The 18,454-nt window shown below is 37.8% G+C and overlaps 2 protein-coding genes across 2 annotated transcripts; one reads left to right on the top strand and one right to left on the bottom strand.

The window, feature by feature from the left end:
* The first annotated feature begins 2,513 nt into the window (after nucleotides 1–2,513).
* On the top strand, nucleotides 2,514–4,565 carry LOC147492208 (uncharacterized). Its single transcript, XM_086567442.1, has 2 exons — nucleotides 2,514–3,543; nucleotides 4,108–4,565. Exons 1-2 carry the CDS (start codon nucleotides 2,514–2,516, stop codon nucleotides 4,563–4,565), a joined length of 1,488 nt encoding a protein of 495 aa, XP_086423568.1.
* Nucleotides 4,566–9,558: 4,993 nt separating this feature from the next.
* Nucleotides 9,559–10,275, bottom strand: LOC147492207 (uncharacterized). The gene has a single exon (XM_086567441.1). It carries the CDS (start codon nucleotides 10,273–10,275, stop codon nucleotides 9,559–9,561), a length of 717 nt encoding a protein of 238 aa, XP_086423567.1.
* Nucleotides 10,276–18,454: the final 8,179 nt, after the last annotated feature.

Raw genomic sequence — 18,454 nt, 5'->3', positions numbered from 1 at the left:
TGATAAACAATTGATGGTTTTAGGAGCTACTGACTGCAATGATAGCGTTGATGCTTTACAAGGGGTAGAGAATAGTTTCGAGATGGTGGGGGTTCAGAATGTGGAGGACGAAAGGCCGATACAACACTTGCTACCAGATAACACTCTTGCACAGCAATTTATCAGTGAAGGGGGTATGTTTGAATGTGTTGTAGCAAGAGAAGACCTTGAAACGACATTTATGATGCTGAACCGGAACTTTTTGGTGATAGGACTCCTCCATCTATCCCAGTTACACTGACAGTACAGACTCGAAGTCAAAAGAACAATAAAAACCAGAACCAACACCAAGCACAAGCAAATTCTAGTAATAGAGGAAAAGGAAGAGGCCGAGGGCATGGAAAGAAAAAAGCTCATTGATTCTCCTCATGATAGGAGTGTGTAGCTGGAATATGCGAGGGTTAAATGATCACACAAAAGCTAGACAGCTTAATTTGTTTAGTAGAAAAAAGAATATTAGTTGTATGGGTATTTTGGAAACAAAGGTGAAAAGAGAAAAATTCCTAGCTATATCTGGAATAGTTTGTCTTTCTTGGGAAAGTATGCATAACTATGCAAGCGATGATAGTGGTAGAGTTTGGATTGTATGGAATCCGGATATTATGGAGATTACAAAAGAGGTGGAGACGGCTCAATTCATCCACTGTAAGGTGTCTATCTTACAATATGATCTTCAGTTTACCATGACAGTTATATATGCTAGTAATAACAATGCAGAGAGACTAATTCTCTGGGAGGAATTGAAGTTTCTCAGTAATAGCATTCAAGGATTGTGGTGTGTTATGGATGATCTGAATAATGTACTTTTCTCTCATGAAAGAATTAGGGATGTGGCAGTCCACCAAAGGGAAACAACTCCACTAGCAAACTGCTTAAATGCTTCTGGGCTATTTGATCATACAGTAACTGGATGTTTCTACACATGGAATAATAGGGGTGAGGTTGTCAGGAAATGGTCAAAGCTTGATCGGTGTCTGGTAAATTCTTCCTGGTCTTCCTTGCAGTTGGCTACGAGTGTTGAATTTCTAACTCAGGAGTTTTGTGACCACTGCCCTATGGTTATGTCTTTTCTGAATAAAATAAGAAGTCGACCACCGTTTCGTTTTTGCAATTTTTGGAGACTTCATGAGGATTTTGCACCTACCCTTGCTTAATGCTGGAGTATACAAGATCATGGTAACCCACCGTATATGCTATCATGTAAACTGAAAGCTTTAAAGGTTGCTCTAAAGGGCTGGGCTAGCTCCTTTTGTTATGATGCCCACAGGCTAGTGGAGGAAACAAGAGAAGAGCTTAAACAACTTCAAGAGAGACTACATGAGAACCCTCTAGACTCTTCTTTATGCTGTCAAGAGAGTGCCACAAGGCACAAATTATGTCTTTTGATCAAGATGGAGGAGGCGGACCTTTCTCATAAGACTAATATTGAGTGGCTTTGTTTCGGGGAGAAATGTAATGCATTTTTCTTCAATGCAATAAAGGAGAAGAAGACCAGGAGCGTCGTATGGTGTATAAAAGATAAGGAGGGAAATCTCAGAGAGGGCCAGATGGAGGTTAAAAATGCTTTTATTGAGTACTACAAGGACCTTCTGGGTGTCACCTCGCCTGCTACATGTGACCATGCAATCTTTAATGATCTAGTTATCTCTGAAGTGGATAATCACACAAGTCTACAGCTGGCCTCCCCTATCACTGATGCAGAGATAAAAGAAGCTCTTTTTTATATGAATGATAATAAAGCTTCGGGCCCTGATGGGTTTAATGCTTTCTTTTTCAAAAAGTGTTGGGATATTGTTGGAAATGACTTTATAAGAGCTATCCAACACATTTTCAAACATAAGCAGATGCCAAGAGGTACAAATTCCACTATTCTTAGTCTTCTTCCTAAGAATAGAATATCTACTTGTGTTGATTCTTTTAGACCTATTGCATGTTACAATATTATTTATAAATGTGTATCTAAAGTACTCACAAATAGAATGAAATCATGTATTTCTTCCTTGATTTCTTGTGCACAATCGGCATTTGTTCCTGGGAGGTCTATACAGGATAACTTGTTGCTTGCTCATGAAATTTTGCAAGGTTATGGCCGAAAGAGAGGACCAAAAAGGTGTGCAATAAAGCTGGACATCAAGAAGGCCTATGACTCTATAAGCTGGAAATCCTTGTTGGTGATACTACAAAATTTTAAATTCCCTCCTTTGTTTATTGAATGGCTGAAGATGTGCTACTCGTCCCCATTTTACTCAGTCCTAGTAAATGGGACACCTGAAGGCTATTTTAAAGGAAAGCGAGGGCTAAGGCAAGGCGATCCAGTCTCCCCGTATCTCTTTGTTCTTGTGATGGAGGTGTTAAGTGCTATGTTGCAATAAGGGCTAAGGTGTAAGTCTATCCATGCTCACTCAAAGTGTAGAAAGATTGGTATCTCCCATCTGTGTTTTGCCGATGATGTAATGCTCTTCTGTAAATGTGATATGGAGTCTCTTCTGGCGATAAAAGATATATTGCCCTCATTTTCTAATGCAACAGGGTTACAGCTCAGTAATGCAAAAACCACTCTCCTCACTGGAAGCATGTCTGAGGAAGAAGGGCTACAACTTGCAGATGTTCCAGGAATCTCCTTGGTTACTCCTCCAGTCTCCTACCTAGGCTTACCCCTCACGGCCACCAAATTGGGTATTAGGGAATGCCTCCCAATCATTGAGAAAATAACGGGGAGAATTTCAAATTGGAAAAACACATCTCTCAGCCGAGCAGGAAGGGTGCAGCTTGTTCAGTCAGTCCTAGCCTCCTTCCAAACTTATTGGGCAAAAACTTTTGTTTTGCCGAAAACTGTGCTGGACAAGGTGGCAAAGCTATGCAACAGGTTCATATGGGCTGGACCTTCTATGGTGAGAACGATGCATCATGCAAGTCATGAAACTCTAAGAGTGGCTAAAAACCAAGGTAGGCTTGGGCTGCTAGATCCTAGAACTTGGAATAAAGCGGTGTACTGTGGGCTTGTTGTCAAGATTGCTCAGAAGTATGATTGCTTGTGGGTGAAATGGACATGGGAGCATCAAATAAAGGGTGGAAATTTCTGGACTATGAAGGAACCCAAGGACTATTCTTGGGTGTGGAGAGGCATCCTCAGACATAGGGAGGCTACTTGGAAAAGTGTGAGATACAGTATTGCAAATGGGTGGAAAACGAGCTTCTGGCATGATCCGTGGTGTTCTGGTCCTTTATTCTTCAACGCACAAGCTAGAGAACTGCTAGCGACTTCTATTCCTGATGGTGCTTGTGTTGGATCGATAATCGAAAATGGGAGTTGGTCAAACGTTATTTGCCAATTACCGAGCTGCGAACTAAAAAAGTGGATCATGGAAATGGAGTTAAACAGTTACTTGACAGAGGATAGAGTCATCTGGACACCAACTAGTACTGGTCGCTTCTCCATTGCATTGGCGTATCTCTCTCTTAAGAAAATTCGAGGAAAAATAAAATGGTTCAAGCTAGTTTGGGGTAAGTTATCGGTGCCCAAACACTCTTTTACTGTTTGGTAGCTCTTCTCTGGATCATTGCCCACCCAAAATAGACTTATGTTTAAGAAAGTCATATATGAATCCACTTGTTGTTTGTGTACTGGTCACGTGGAATGTTCTTCACATCTATTTTTTGATTGTGCGTACTCAACGCAAGTTTGCGCGAGGATCAAGCTAGCTATGGGTCTATCTGGGCAGGTAAAGTAATCACATGATGAGTGGTACTTCTTAATGAGATTATGCAGAGTGAACTCGATGCAAAACGAAATTCTGAGGGCCATCACTTGTGCAACAGTCCATGCAATATGGAATGAGCGTAACTGGAGAATAAAGAAAGGCAGGAAAAGACTACCAAGTATTTTGAGTATGCAGATCCTAAACGATATGAAATTGTATCTTGGAAAAACACTGCAGTCCGTTAAGGAGAGCCATGAGTTGCGGGTGTTGCTACAAAGGCTAGGAATCGAAGGTAACTATAAGCAAGATGAGGAACATTAGGTGCGCTGGTCAACGCTGAATGATCAGGTACCTGTGTTGAACACAGATGGTTCGTTGAAGCTCAGCAAGGCAGGGTATGGTGGGTTAATGAGAAACCAAGGTGGTAAGGTCCTCTTTGGGTTTACTGGATCGTCAAAATCTCCCTCAGTGCTTTGTCAGGAACTGCTAGGAGTCATGAAAGGCCTGCAAGGAGCTACCCAAATGGGAATAAAGAGACTACATGTACAATCTGATTCTATGAGGGTTGTGCGAATACTGAACTTAAAGGAGGAGCCACCTTGGACTGATAGGAACAGCATAGCACAGATCAGGCGTATTATTACAGAGTTTGAATTGGTGGACTTTGAACATGTTTACAGAGAAGGGAACCAGGCTGCAGATTATTTATCTAAACTTAGCAATTCTAAAGATGAAAGTGTTTTGTATTTCATTCCCCCTTTAGACCAAAGGCTGCATGTTTTGGTCAAAGAGGATGAAGAGGGTAAGTTGTATTTGAGATCATGATCAAATAAAGGTTGGGGTACCCTTAACCCCTAGCTTTTTCAAAAAAAAAAAAAAAAAAAAAAAAACCTGGAAGTGTTACTTGTTGATTATTTCTCCAACTGAAGTTGGGATGTTGTTTCCAAGGGGCGTTAGAAATAGGATAACTATTAATTGAGCAAATGTTATCTTGTTGTGATGTTTGTTGCTTATAAGCTAGAAGACAATAAGAGTCGGGATGTTCAGGACTCAAACAAAAATTACATGGATTGGAGTTGACATTCATAACGGGGATAGGCTTTTGTTGAACAGAAATAGCATCGACCTTTTTAGTGAGAGATTCGATTAAATTTTTTAGTTTAGGATCGGGTTTCATCTCAAACATACCGGCGACCTTAACTGTTGTAGAAGAACTAGCGGAACGGGAGATATCGTCACTACCCCCCCCCCCCCCCAGTTGTTATTATGCTTAGTTTGATCTTCTAAAAATTTATAAGCCTCTAAGGCTCCTTTACTTAGGAAACTACCCCCATTCATTATGTCAAGAACTTCTTTATGGTGGTGTAGAAGTCTTTTGAAAAAGGCACGCACTAACGTGTCTTTCGCTAGGTTATGGTGTGGACACTCTATAAGAAGATCGGTAAAACGATTCCAAGCCTCTGAAAATGATTCATGAGCATTCTGTCGAAAGAAATGAATCTTGGAAAGCATTTCATCTGTCTTCAGGGGTGGGTAAAAATATTCCATAAATAATTGAACAAGTTTGGCCCACGAGTCTACAGAATTAGGCGCTTGGGCAGTTAACCAAGACGCCGCCTTATCGGCTAACGTGAAGGGAAATACCCTCAGTTTAATTTGTTCAGCACCCACCATAGGATGGTGGAATGTTGTAAAGACTTGTTCAATCCTACACATGTGCTGATAAGGTTTTTCATGGTCTAAACCATGAAAAACGGGTAACAAATTAAATATATTTGGGAAGATTCGGAAATCCCCCACTGGGTCTGCTAGAACGATGCAAGATTTTGGGCTATCGTTCAAGACTTTGTAAAAGTCAGAGAGAGGAGACTCTCTTTCTTCAGCCATTATTTCAGGTTGTGTGTGTGGTATATTTGGTAGAGGTGTAATGGGTGGTATTCTAGAAAGGCGTGTTTGTTGACGTTGCCGGTTGATTATGTTAGGTGTTTTTCTTCGACCTGACCTTAATCTCATGCAAGGCTAAGACCAATCTTAACTAACACGACAACACTCCAAACAATCCTGATATACTAGTATAAACCTCTAACAGGAGATGCGAGGAATGGGAGAAAAGAATACCTGAATGCCTCCTTGCGTCGCTTATAAATAGCGTCTTGTTTACGCGTGTTCAGTGTATATAACAAGTTAGAACACTGAAAATCTTGAAAAAATGGAAGTTTGAAACAAACCTGTGGAAATAGGGCAAATCCAGCAGTGGGCACGGGTCACGCTCCGGTCAATCCTAGCTCCAAGTCCTTCGTATGCAGCGTGGAGCCTTTCTTCTTTGGTGCGGGGTACGCCGAGAAAATTTTTGCGTTCCTGTGCCTTGGGGGGGGCTCTCTTCCGTGATTTGGGATTTGGGGTGGTCAGACTCCAAGTTTGCTTGCCTGTATGCGTGGGTCGCGCTTCGTGTAAATTTGCTCGGAAAATTTCCGTTCTGAACCGGACAACCACAGTTAGAATCAAACAAGGGTGGGTGGGTGTAATGGGACTTTAGGAAGACTAATTATACTATGAATACAATGCTAAAGGAAACTAAAATGGCAACGGCGCCATTTGATAAACGATAAAAACTGAATAGTTTTACTAATGAATAAAGCGACGAAACTCTAAACGCTAGTAAAACTAAAACTGAACTCGATGCTCGATTACTTATCAAAGATTTCTACTCTCGATACTATTGAAATAGAGTTGGAATAGAAGATTCGTTCCACTCCTAGCTCTTTAGTATTCGTTGTTTTCTAGTTTTACTAATCCTACTAAAGTCAATGAGAGTTTTACGAATTATACTACGATGCAATTTATACTAACAAGATAATGGGATTCAACTACGAAATGCTACGGGTTGAATCTATGATAAGGAATTATGGGCGATTGATTCCACCTTAACTCGACTTAATTTAATAACGACGAATCGTCATAATCCGAATTGAACTGCTTTCGTAGAACAATTGGTTCTTCCTAATCCCTAGTTGTTCATGGTAATCTCTACCAACTAACATCTAGCATATGAACGATCAAACCCATTCTCATGGTGAACTAATCGTTTCTAGAATGGAATGGAAATTACGACTACTCTACACTAACACAAATCAAGCTTCATCAAGGCTTCTTCAACCCCCTCTAATGGAGGTTTAGCCTAGAATCATCATGCTATCATTTCCATATGAAATTAAACAAGTCATGATAAAAAGATTGAAACTTTGCTTATTTAAACTCAAATGGAAACTACTCATGCAAAAATTTATTCAAACTAATAATGACAATTAAATGAATCTAGGAATTGAAGCTAATAATTAATGGAAATTGAAACTAGATTATCAAGAACTAATTATTTTATTGATCTAACAAATAAATAACAATCATTCAATATTGAAATTAAAACAAGAATAACAACTAATTAATTAATTGAAAACTAGATCTAGGACTAAGCTTTAATGGCTACTTGCCACCTAATCTCATTAATTGCTTAAGAGCTAAGTCTTATGTGTGGAAATGGAGGAGACCAGATCCACATTTTCGTGCATGGGCTGAGGAGCCATGTTTTGGGCCGAAAAATCGAGCCCAAAGCCCAATTTCTTCAGTCCACAAATCCCGTTTCAGCTAGCTTTGACTTGATAGACTTTTTAGTCCACTTCGCTCCTCGATTGGGAGAGCTTGGACCATTGGAAAGCTTTTTCGAATTTCGGGCTCGAGTCCAAAGATATGGTCTTGAAGTTCTCGCGACTTGTGCATCTTTGTTTACGCCGCTTTGACTTTTCAGTTTTTTTGACGGGCTTTTACAAAAGCTTTTCTCTTTGAATCTTGGCCTTTAATCACAAAACTTTTAGCAACCAACCCTCCTTTATCTCGCCAAAGTGGCATTTTCACATCATCATTTTCAATGCCTCGAAATACATAAAACACGTAATCAGCATTAACTCTTATTTATTATCATTATAATTGGTCTAAAAGTATGATTGTTAGGGGGTTAAAACTACGATTTTTGGCTCTTATCAGGTACCTTCAACATTCCTATGTCCTCGCATAGCTGCATAGGCTCTAGCACGAAAGTGACGGTGATGGTGCTCGCTCTGCCGAAAGTACCTCGTGATAAGAGCCCAAAACTGTAGTTTTAACCCTCAGAATGTCACTTTTTTAGACCAATTATGTGAGTAATAATTAAGAGTTAACACCGACGATGTTTTTATGCATTTCGTGCTTCAAAGTCCATTATGTGCGTAAATGTGCCACTTTAGCGAGATAAAGGAGCAAACGTCGGTTACTAAGGAGTTCCGTGATTAAAGGCCAAGATCCAAGAAGACAAAGGCTTTCTAAAGCCCGGTCAAAGCTGAAAAGTCAAAGTCCACGCAGTAAATAATGCACAAAGTCAACAGAACTTCCAAGACCATATCTTTGACTCAGACTTCGAATTGGGCCTACCTTATGTCAAAACGACCGGCTCGGAAAGAGCTTTCCAATGGTCCAAGCCTTGACCCAATCAGAGGAGCAGAAGTGGACGAAAAGTCTGTGGAAGCCAACTGCAGCTGAAGAGGCCTTTTGATCGAAGAATTGGGTTTTGGGCCCGATTCTCCGCCCAAAACATGGCTCCAAGCCCATGCACGATTTTTGATCTGAATGTATAAAACAAAAGCTTAGCTCTTTGTTAATGGTAGCTAGTTAGACCTAAATTAATATATAGAATTCTAGATCTAGTTTTATTAATTAAATTAAGCTTAGTTCCATTTTCAATTCTTGTTTTAGATTAAGTCTTTGAATCATTGTTCTTGATTGATTAGATAAATAAAATAGTTGTTTTCTCAATTTCGAATTGTGTTATTTCAATTTATAGATCTGATTTTAATTCTTGTTGATTATCATTCCGTAGTTTAAATAGATTGAACCATTGTTAGTTCATTTAGTTAAGTTAGAATTTTAATATGATGTGTAGTTATAATTCAATGGGAAATGATGGTTTGATGACTCAAGGCTAAAACCTCCATTAGAGGGGTTGATGAAGCCTTGATGAAAACTTAGTGGTATAGTGTAGAAACATTGTAGAATCTATTCCAATCTAGAAGGTCGTGATTCGCCATGAGAATGGGTGGACGACCTCACATGCTAGTTAGTACTCGGTAGAAATGCCATGAACACTAGGGATTAGAACTCGAATTTCTTGCCGAAGAACGAAAAATCGAGATACAAGAATCTATGTTAGGCTATTAAGTTGGATTCGAGGTGGATTCAATTCCCCCTCTAATCATTTATCTAGATTCAAAACAATCATATTTCCATAGCATTAGTAGTTTAAAAGTCAAGTAGTCAAATTAGGTAAGTATCGTAGTAATCACCTTTCAGAAAGCTCTCATTGACTTAAAGACCGACTAATTAGATTAGAAAACATCCATGCTAGAGCACTAGGAGAGGAACGAATTTGTTACTCCACTCTATTTCGATAGAATTGAGAGTAGAAACTTTGATAAAATAGACACTTAAATAGTTTTAGTTTACTTACGTTTTGAGTTTTATCGTTCATTTCTTAGGTAAACTATTCATTTTTCAGTTTATCACCCTGCTTGGTAGGGCAATAACGAGATAAATGACCCACCTGCTTACACTCCCAGCAAGCCCTTTCAACAGGAAATATGGCTCTAAGTGTTGGTGCTAGTGCAGGTAAAAGTAACGCTGCTGGTCGATACGGAAGAGCGGGAGCTCGACCCTGAAACTGGTTACCCTGCCTCGGCCACTGATTCCCCTGAGGTTTATAGCCTCCAGGCTGCCCTGGTGGCCTATAACCACCCTATTGTGCAAACCCTCCCTGGGGTCGGAATACACCCTGCTGATGAAATCCTCCCTGAAACCCCTGGGATGGTGGTCTCTCAAACGGACCCCTCTGAGCAATATCATAAGGCCTAAATTTATTCGGCTGTCTGCTCTCAAAAGGCCTAGGACCAACAACTGCTATCTCACCAAACTTCCTCTTCCCCCTCGACTCTCTTATGGCTGCATTCTGCTCCTCATATCCCAATGCCAAGTCCAACACATGATCAAAGGTGTCCCCGTCAAAAGGAATCAACTTGCTGGACAAGTAACTCTCTAACCCACGTATGAACTTTTGGTTTTTCTTCTTGCCAGTATGCACAAGATAAGGAGCAAACCTCGATAACTCATTAAACTTGGTCACATACCCCGTCACAGACTTCTCGTCTTGAGTCAACTCAGAGAACTGTTGAGCCAACTGCTCTTTTACTGCCTCAAGAATGAACTTACTCTCAAATCTAACCTTGAAGTCCTCCCAAGTCAAAGTTCTAGTGTCCAGACTAGGGGTGAGAGCTTGCCACCAAAACCTAGCAGCGTCATCAAGTTGGTGACCAGCCAACTCCTGCTTCTGTACCTCAGTAAGCTGCATACGCTCAAATACATTATCACAACTTTGAATCCAAGACTCCACTGCGATCGCGTTCCCAACACCAGTAAATTGCTGCCCACCAAGAGTACCAAACTCCTTATTGTGCATAGCAAAAGGATCTCCCTGAACAGGATGGTTATTCTCAAGATAGCCTGCGAACAATCGATTCAACTGCCCTCCTCGACATCTCAGACGGAGTGTTCATCAGATGTCGATTGGTATTGCCATTACATGTCTCAACCATGATCTACAATTTCAAACAAAACTCCCATTAATATTCACATATTTCCAAAACTCTCAACACTATAACCCATATTCCACATCCAAGGATCACTTAGACTTTCTGAATCTAAGTTAACCTAAGCTCTGATACCAAAATGTCACAGCCCAAATTTCTAAACAATAATAAAGTGAATACTTGAAATATAAATATCTCAAACATCACTATGTTCACTTGTTTAAAAACCCAGACTATGACGGGGTGGATACAACACATATGAAACCTAAAACCCTCCTCATAAAAGAATCAACTTAAATAAAATAAACCCCAGAATTTTCCACCATCACTTTATTAAGCTATCTTCCGTCCAAATAAAATATCAAACAAACTCTAAGAATAAAAGTCTTCAATATCTTATTCTCATGTCATGCTGAAAATGTAAACTACGTTATTACATCCTTCCAATAAGAATCGGACCTAATAAAAGAACTAACTGACTGCTCCAGGCAAGAATCCAAATCACACGCCACGGTTCCACTGCCTTCTACCTATGTTCCCAAGAACACACCCACGTTGCCAAAACAAAGCAAACATGGGTCAGCAAAATGGAATTTGCTGATATGAGTAGACTAACCACATATAAACATTTCCAGACTTTACTTATCAAACTAACACTTTAAATATATCATAACTTAATCATTCTCAGCTTGGAAGACAGGTAGTTCCGTTATTTCAACCGACATAGTTTCTTCCCAAGCAAGACTTCCATTTTATTAACTCATTATAATAACTTGTTTTAATAACTAAGTAATTGAATTAAAACTTACCGATATCCACTTCTGTATAAGGGTAGGACCGCGTCCCTGCACAAAATATTATTAAGTCCTACCCTCCTGCAAACGAAAGTTAGAAATTTTATATAACATATGTAGATATCCTATAGGCATTCAAATGTAAGCCCAAACACACTCGCATAATCAAATCAATTTCTCTTATCAATTAATCAATTACTTTTCTTATACACCTACCCTTTAGTACCTACTCCACGATTTGCACTCCACATATTTGCCAAATCACACATTTCTGTGTGCCTCTCTCCCACCAAATACCATGATATCATAGCCATCTCTGGGCTTTCATACACATATTTCACAGCCTTTTTGGGCATAAAAACTCAGGTCATTCATGGCACATTCAATGAATACCTATCATATCACTAACGAGCCATTCATGGCACATTCAATGAATGCCCTGGGTCATTCTCGCCATATTCAAGGAATACCCAACCCTACATTCCCGTACACTCAAGGAATACAACTAAGCCGCAAAGCAAATACCTTAGTTTCTCTCTAGGGCAGTCCAAACAATATGGTCATTCAGGGCACATTCAAGGAATACCCGGGTCATTCATGGCACATTCAATGAATACCTATTTATAACGCTAACGGACCATTTATAGCACATTCAATAAATGCCCACCTAACATATGACATCATCAATCATAAAACTCAATTCCAAAACTTGAGGCATGGAGAGTTCTAAAAGGGTGTGGTAAATTTGTTTACGCATTATTGAATTTTATTGCATATATTATTTCAGAGAACGAATGAGTATCTTGTTTCATGTATTTTTGGTTTATGCGTTATTAATTATATGGATGTCTAAGTGTCACAACATTGTATATCATAAAAGACTGAAATATCACATAGTAGTTAATACACGTACACGTATATATAGAAAGGTCTTAGCCTAAAGCCAAGCATGCTAATAGCCCTAGACCTATCCTAATAGACCAAATCATAATCCGAGTTAAAAGTCAAACTTGGTCAACTAGTCAAAGTCAACCCTGGTCAACAGTTAAAGTCAACCTGCCAAGGGTCAACAACAGTCAACCAGTCCCAAACTCCTCTAACCCAAAAGCCCAAAGTCTAAAACTTAAACCCAAAATGAAATCTAAAAGTTTAAAACATTCAATCCCACCTACTGATTCGGCCCAAGCCCAAGCCAAAACAAAACTCACATACTATTTACCTTCTTCCTCCCTCACCAGCTTGCCACTTCCACCAATTGACCACCACAACCCACCAACCTAACTCCACTATACACCACACGGTTCCACTCCTCTAAAAAAACCAAATCTGCCGATACCCTAAAACTTCAATTCCCTTACCCTTTAAAAATCGCGATCGACCCGCCATTAATGCTTCTCCGGAGCTTCAACAGCCCCCCAACCCACTACGAAATCAAATCTCCAATCACCAACACAGTTCTATACTAGAACCACAACATAACCCACCAAAACAAACAACAAAATTAAACAGTACCGATTCGAGTTCGCGCCTCCATTAACGCATTTACAGAGCTTCAACAGCCCAACTCCTCTCCAACACTCACTCACCCTTCAACAATCAACAATTAACATCAAACCAACAGTCTAACATCACAACAAAATCAAACAAAACAAATCATTCAAACACAACAAAAATTAGGATGATTTGGTTCTTGTGGCAACGCCATTAACAACATGTTTCAAGGCTTCGACAGTTCAATTCTCAAATTTCAGAGTTTCACGGAGTTTTAACAACACGACGTGATGCCGAATAATAACAGGAGAATACTCAGAAATAAAACATAAACATTGGACAGAAATAAATATCTCTGTATACACATAAAACAACTATAGGTTTAATGAAAAAAACAAAATAACTACTCACCCATGATTAGCTCTGACTATCAGCTAGCTATCAGAAAATCTTCATTTTCTTCTGTCAGTAAAACTCCTTTTTTTTTCTCTGAAAAAAACTCTCTGTGTTTTCCCCCCAAAAACTCTACGTGAGAATCTCCTTTTTAGTTTCAAAAACCCCACCGAAAAACAATGATGAAAGGGTTATCTCTTAACCCTACTTGGTTTCCTATCCTTACTAATATCTATCCTATTTTATTTTGTCTATTATCCATTATTATTATTATTATTATTATTATTATACTAAGAAAAATAAAAGAAAAAATACTGGGTGTTATAATGTACTAATTGGATGATATGTTCTTTTTTGTTTGATTTGAGAATAAGAAAAGAGTAGTTTTTGGTGGATTTTCAGGTGGTTATTAGTTTTGAGGAAATTTGAGCAGTAGAGAAATTAAGTGATGGTAAATCTTAATTTTTTGTTTTTTTTAAAGGCAAGCAGGGAAAAATCTTAACCCATTTATTTCGATATTGGCTCTTGATATAGTTTGCATCTTTATTAGTATGTATCATGATATAGGTCGTTTGTTGTCAGAACAATTAGCATATAAGCTGCAATTAGTGTATAAGCATATCTCCGGTGGTTTTGAGTTTAGCACCAAACTGGTTATATTAATATTAATGCCAAACTAATTATTGTGTGACTCATTTTGCAAAATTTTATATGTTATGTAGCTTAATGTCAGACGGATGATACAAGTTACATATCATCATTCTGACATGAGATTATATCGTATGTAGCATCCATTTTTATCAGAGAATGTTCTTGGACTCTTTATTGAGATGTTATATATTATAACGCATCCTATCACAAGGAGGATATATAAAATATAGCATCCATCATTTGGAAACTCGAATGTTTCTGGTACACTCCACCAGAATGCTACATGCAATATAGCATCTTACAAGTCAGTGAACATGATAACTATTTACACTTTATGTTTATGCTTTATTTTTTGTTTGCTTAGTGTTGCATATGCATACTTTGTTGCGTGCTCTTGGCAATGTTAATTACATAATGGGAAGTTCCATGACAGGCCAATGGGTAAAACGTTTAATTTAAGATTTATTAGAATTTTGTCATCTAAACCATTTTAGTATGAGAATTATAGAACCCAACCCAAAACCATCAAAACCCACGGTTTTTTATCAGTTTCGGTTCTAATTTGTGTCTTTATTATTTATTATGATTATTAAACAATTTCAATCATTTAAACACTAAAACTTGTTTTTATTTTTATTTTATTTTTTTCCTACATGATAATATTTTATGTATAATTAGTGATGTATCAACAATCATATTTACATCAATCTATGAACATATATCAATCATACACGTTAAAACATTTACCATTCATGTGATAATTTCAAGCTTTGATATAGAAATTAAAATAATCAAATATCTAACCCCAAAAATTTGATTTGTTTTTACCTGCATACACATATATTTGTTTCCTTGTATTAACTCAATCGTGTACATGTGCACTCACATATATTTGTTATGCAATCACATATATTTGTTACCTTGATATATTTTACGTACATACACATATATTTGTACACGTGTATTAACTCACATTTTAAATCGAACATGCGAGTACATGCATCTTACAATTACATCTCATTACTAATTTTTAACATGAACACACTATATATTGGTTTATATTAAGTGTGTGTACCACAATATATCAAACATGTGTATCTTATTTAAATATACACGTGCATAAGTTAATAAATATAAAATGTATTAGTTAATTCATAATATACATGTTGAAATTATTTTTTTTTTTTTTTCAACAAATAATCTAGGGTTAGGCAGACCCTCACCTGTATTAAAATCAAAAACTTCTTACATAGACAAGTCTACAAGCATCCTCTTTTACACAGGCTTATACATCTTTATCTAGAGGATGCCCAAAATAGACCATACAAATGCTATTTCCTGTGCTAGAAACAAGCCCATAATCAACCAACCTAGCCAAGCCCAAAGACAAAAAAGAAACCAAGACTTCATGTCTACCGGCCCAACAGGTTCAGGCCCAAGATTTGCGGATGGATCTGGGCGACCCGAACTCCACCATCTCTACCCGCCTGCAACAACCAGCGCCTAAGTTGGTGTCTTCCCCATCGCAAGGCAACAATCAAAATAATGCTTAACAGCCAAGAAAAACGTTTACCATCCCAATCGATCTACAATATCCGCCCATAGAGAACAGTTGTTCGAACTGCATCCATTATCTGCTATCGCCTCCCTTGTTTCCAGCCAAACACAACATTGATTCAAGTCCCAAACTTTAGCAAGTTCTCACACGACACACCAAAACCAACCTTTGCTCAGCTCAAAACTCCAAGAACGACCACAATAATGGAGCCAAGCATCGACACAACCCAATCTCAGAAGGACTTCCAACCTTTCCTCTCTACTCCTGAGCAATGAATAATTGAGCCAAACAACCTTTTGGATGATAAACTTTCATATCTGTCGGCTAGATCGAGATCCAACACTTCCAGCCAAGTCCAAGCTTTTGTTGCCTACTGTGAGTGCTCTTGAGAGAGCCATCGATCTAGAGAGAGGGTGGACAGCATGTCCAGCCACCGGACGTCATCGTTGACATTATTATTAGCATCTATGATACACTTATTTAATGTATTGTTATAAAATATAATATACATTTAACAATACACATTCACTATTATGCTATATATATTTAATAGACTTTTACACATAAAAAACATATTTTATATTATAATGTATGAGTTTGATTATCTTAAATGTAATATAATACTAAATTTTATATATCAAAAATATAATAATTGGTTTTGGTTTCGGTTCGGATACCCACAAGTGTTTTACTATTCGGTTTTACGGTTTCGATTATTTATCGGTTCGGTTCTTAATGACCCATTTTAAATAGGTCTAACTTTTTAAGACCCAGAATTGGAATATTCGGTTTCGGTTCCGGTCTTCCGGATGATCGGTTACCCATTTGCACCATTACGAGCTCTAAAAAAAGGAGCTTTCTCTGCACGTACATTGAAATTGGTTTACCTATTGAAAATAAAAAAAACAGGACTTCCATACTAAAAGACTATGTGGCAATTTAATAACACAAATCAAATATGCAATACACATGGGTTCTCTAAAATGTGTCCAAGTGTTGGATTGCTTGTGACTAAAGTAACATCTGATGTGGACATGAACCAGAGAAGCATTATATTATTTATATATGGGTGGCTTCTTCCCCGACAACCACTTAGTCCATTTCTGATCTGTGACTTGAAATCGTAACTAGAAAAGGACTTTTGGGCGTGAGCCCACAAATTTGCTCGGCCCTTATCGCGGACCACAGTTAGTCACTTATTTCAGTTATTTGCAGTCATACAAATCGTGATTAACATGATTTTTTTTTTCGATGATTTGATTAACAAGATTATAAACAACTGCAAGTGTGCAAGTGTTCAGGGTTCTCATATGTCGTGATTTTGTTGCACATGGTGTTGATTATCTTGTTTAAATTTAAGTGGTCCTGTGCACTTATTTCATAAAAAAAAAATGTTTTGTCTCAGTAACACATGCTTAGTTTCTTAACATGGAGTCATGGACTTAAGAGCCCACAATTCTGCACCGTTATCACGATAATCTGACAATAATGTAACTGATCCCTGTGCTGTATTATTGTTGTGATATATTATTATTTAACTGAAAATGTAGCACCTCAACTAAAGGATACAACAGATAAGATAATGCCACCTACCCAGAGGAGGTAAGGCACTAAGACTGAATGATGAACTACGACTTCGTTAATGGGGTCCAATTCACTACAACAGAATTTAATTTCAATTACTTTCTGAACATTGTCAAACACTCAAACAGTCAAACCAACCCTAAATTGGGGGAAAAGAACACGTGGATGCGCTTATTATGATGCTCTTCCACATAAAAGCTGAGGCCTCGATCATGCGAAAAATGTGTGTACGTGATACCCATCACCGTCTTCAATCTTCATAAGTCTTAACAAAGTTTATTTTCTTGTTTAAGCCTGTGACGAATACGGAATACCCAACCTTTTAAACTTGTAATTGGGCCCAGCAGGATGGACCGTAGGTTTGTATCCTCGATCTATGATCAAACCAATGATTTTTACAAATAAAATAAACGAAAATTCCAAACTCAAAAGTACAAATAATGGCAAAAGAATATTTTTTTCTCCTTTATCCAACCTCAAAAGTACAAATAATGGCAAAAGAATATAGAGTGATATATAAGAGATCTAAGTTCACTGCCTCCTGAATAATGAATTTTGGCCTGCATATAGTCGCTTACTTATTGGAGTCCAGACACCCCTTTTTGGGGTATCCATTGACACTGTTTGACAGTTCACACTTCACAGTTCTACACTACTATAGTTCTACCGTGAGACAGACAGGTGTTTTTTTGAAGATATAGAGTGAGCCGAGTATGTCTTTTTCAGAGCATCTCCAATGGAGAGTATATATATATACCTCTACATAGGTGCCACTAGAATTTTATGACCCTATTACACGTTAATAGTTTCCACATCTAAAATGGTATTCAATGCAATAAAGTTTAAGAGTTTATAAAATTAAAAAATTGAGAAAAACCAACGGTCAAAGTCCGTCGCAATGGGTTTAACAATAAAAAAAATAAAACGCACGTCATTTTGAGTAACATCTATAGTTTATTAAAACTAGGCCAACCAATAAATGACGGTCTTTACCCATCGCAAACATTACAATTCTTAAAAAAATAAAACAGTCGTGAGTTTAAATAACGTCTGAATTTCTTTTTAATTGGGACGTTACTTCAGGTGACACCCTGAAATGTTTATTAACTAATGGCCGGATGAGGAATTCATCACTCCATCTATTAGCTTATCACCTGAGATTTACACTTTCCATTGGAGATATGTTTTTGATATTTAGAGTGTAAATTTTACACTTTAAATAATTTACACCCTACATTAAAAATGTCCTCATTATATATATATATATATATATATATATATATATATATAAGGGGATGTGGTTTGACTTGTATAATTGGAAATTGGAGATGACCTTTGGTAGTTGCATCAGAAATCACGCCTTTTATAGTTATCAATCACTGTGTATGTGGTATCCACGTGGGGCCATACGGAGTTTTTTTTTTTTTTCATTAATACATTTACAATTACTACTATACTCTTAGGCGTAAACCCTTTCTCCCGACATAGGGACCCACTGACATTTATCAAAAAAACTATTTTTAAAATAACAAAATTACCATTTTATCCTTCCAAAAAAATATTAGAAAATTGTAAAAT

The sequence above is a fragment of the Coptis chinensis genome, chromosome 6 (assembly GCF_015680905.1).
Source record: "Coptis chinensis isolate HL-2020 chromosome 6, ASM1568090v1, whole genome shotgun sequence".
Classification (NCBI taxonomy): domain Eukaryota; kingdom Viridiplantae; phylum Streptophyta; class Magnoliopsida; order Ranunculales; family Ranunculaceae; genus Coptis; species Coptis chinensis.
Note: the sequence above shows the minus strand (reverse complement) of the source record. Positions and strands in the feature narration are given on the sequence as shown.

Bases quoted from the DNA above. Each gene is read 5' to 3' on its own strand.
- LOC147492208 (XM_086567442.1), top strand. From the start codon at position 2,514: ATGGAGTCTCTTCTGGCGATAAAAGATATATTGCCCTCATTTTCTAAT. The intron at 3,544-4,107 runs GTAAGTTATCGG...TGTTGAACACAG, and splicing joins ATGGTTCAAGCTAGTTTGGG to ATGGTTCGTTGAAGCTCAGC.
- LOC147492207 (XM_086567441.1), bottom strand. From the start codon at position 10,275: ATGCACAATAAGGAGTTTGGTACTCTTGGTGGGCAGCAATTTACTGGT.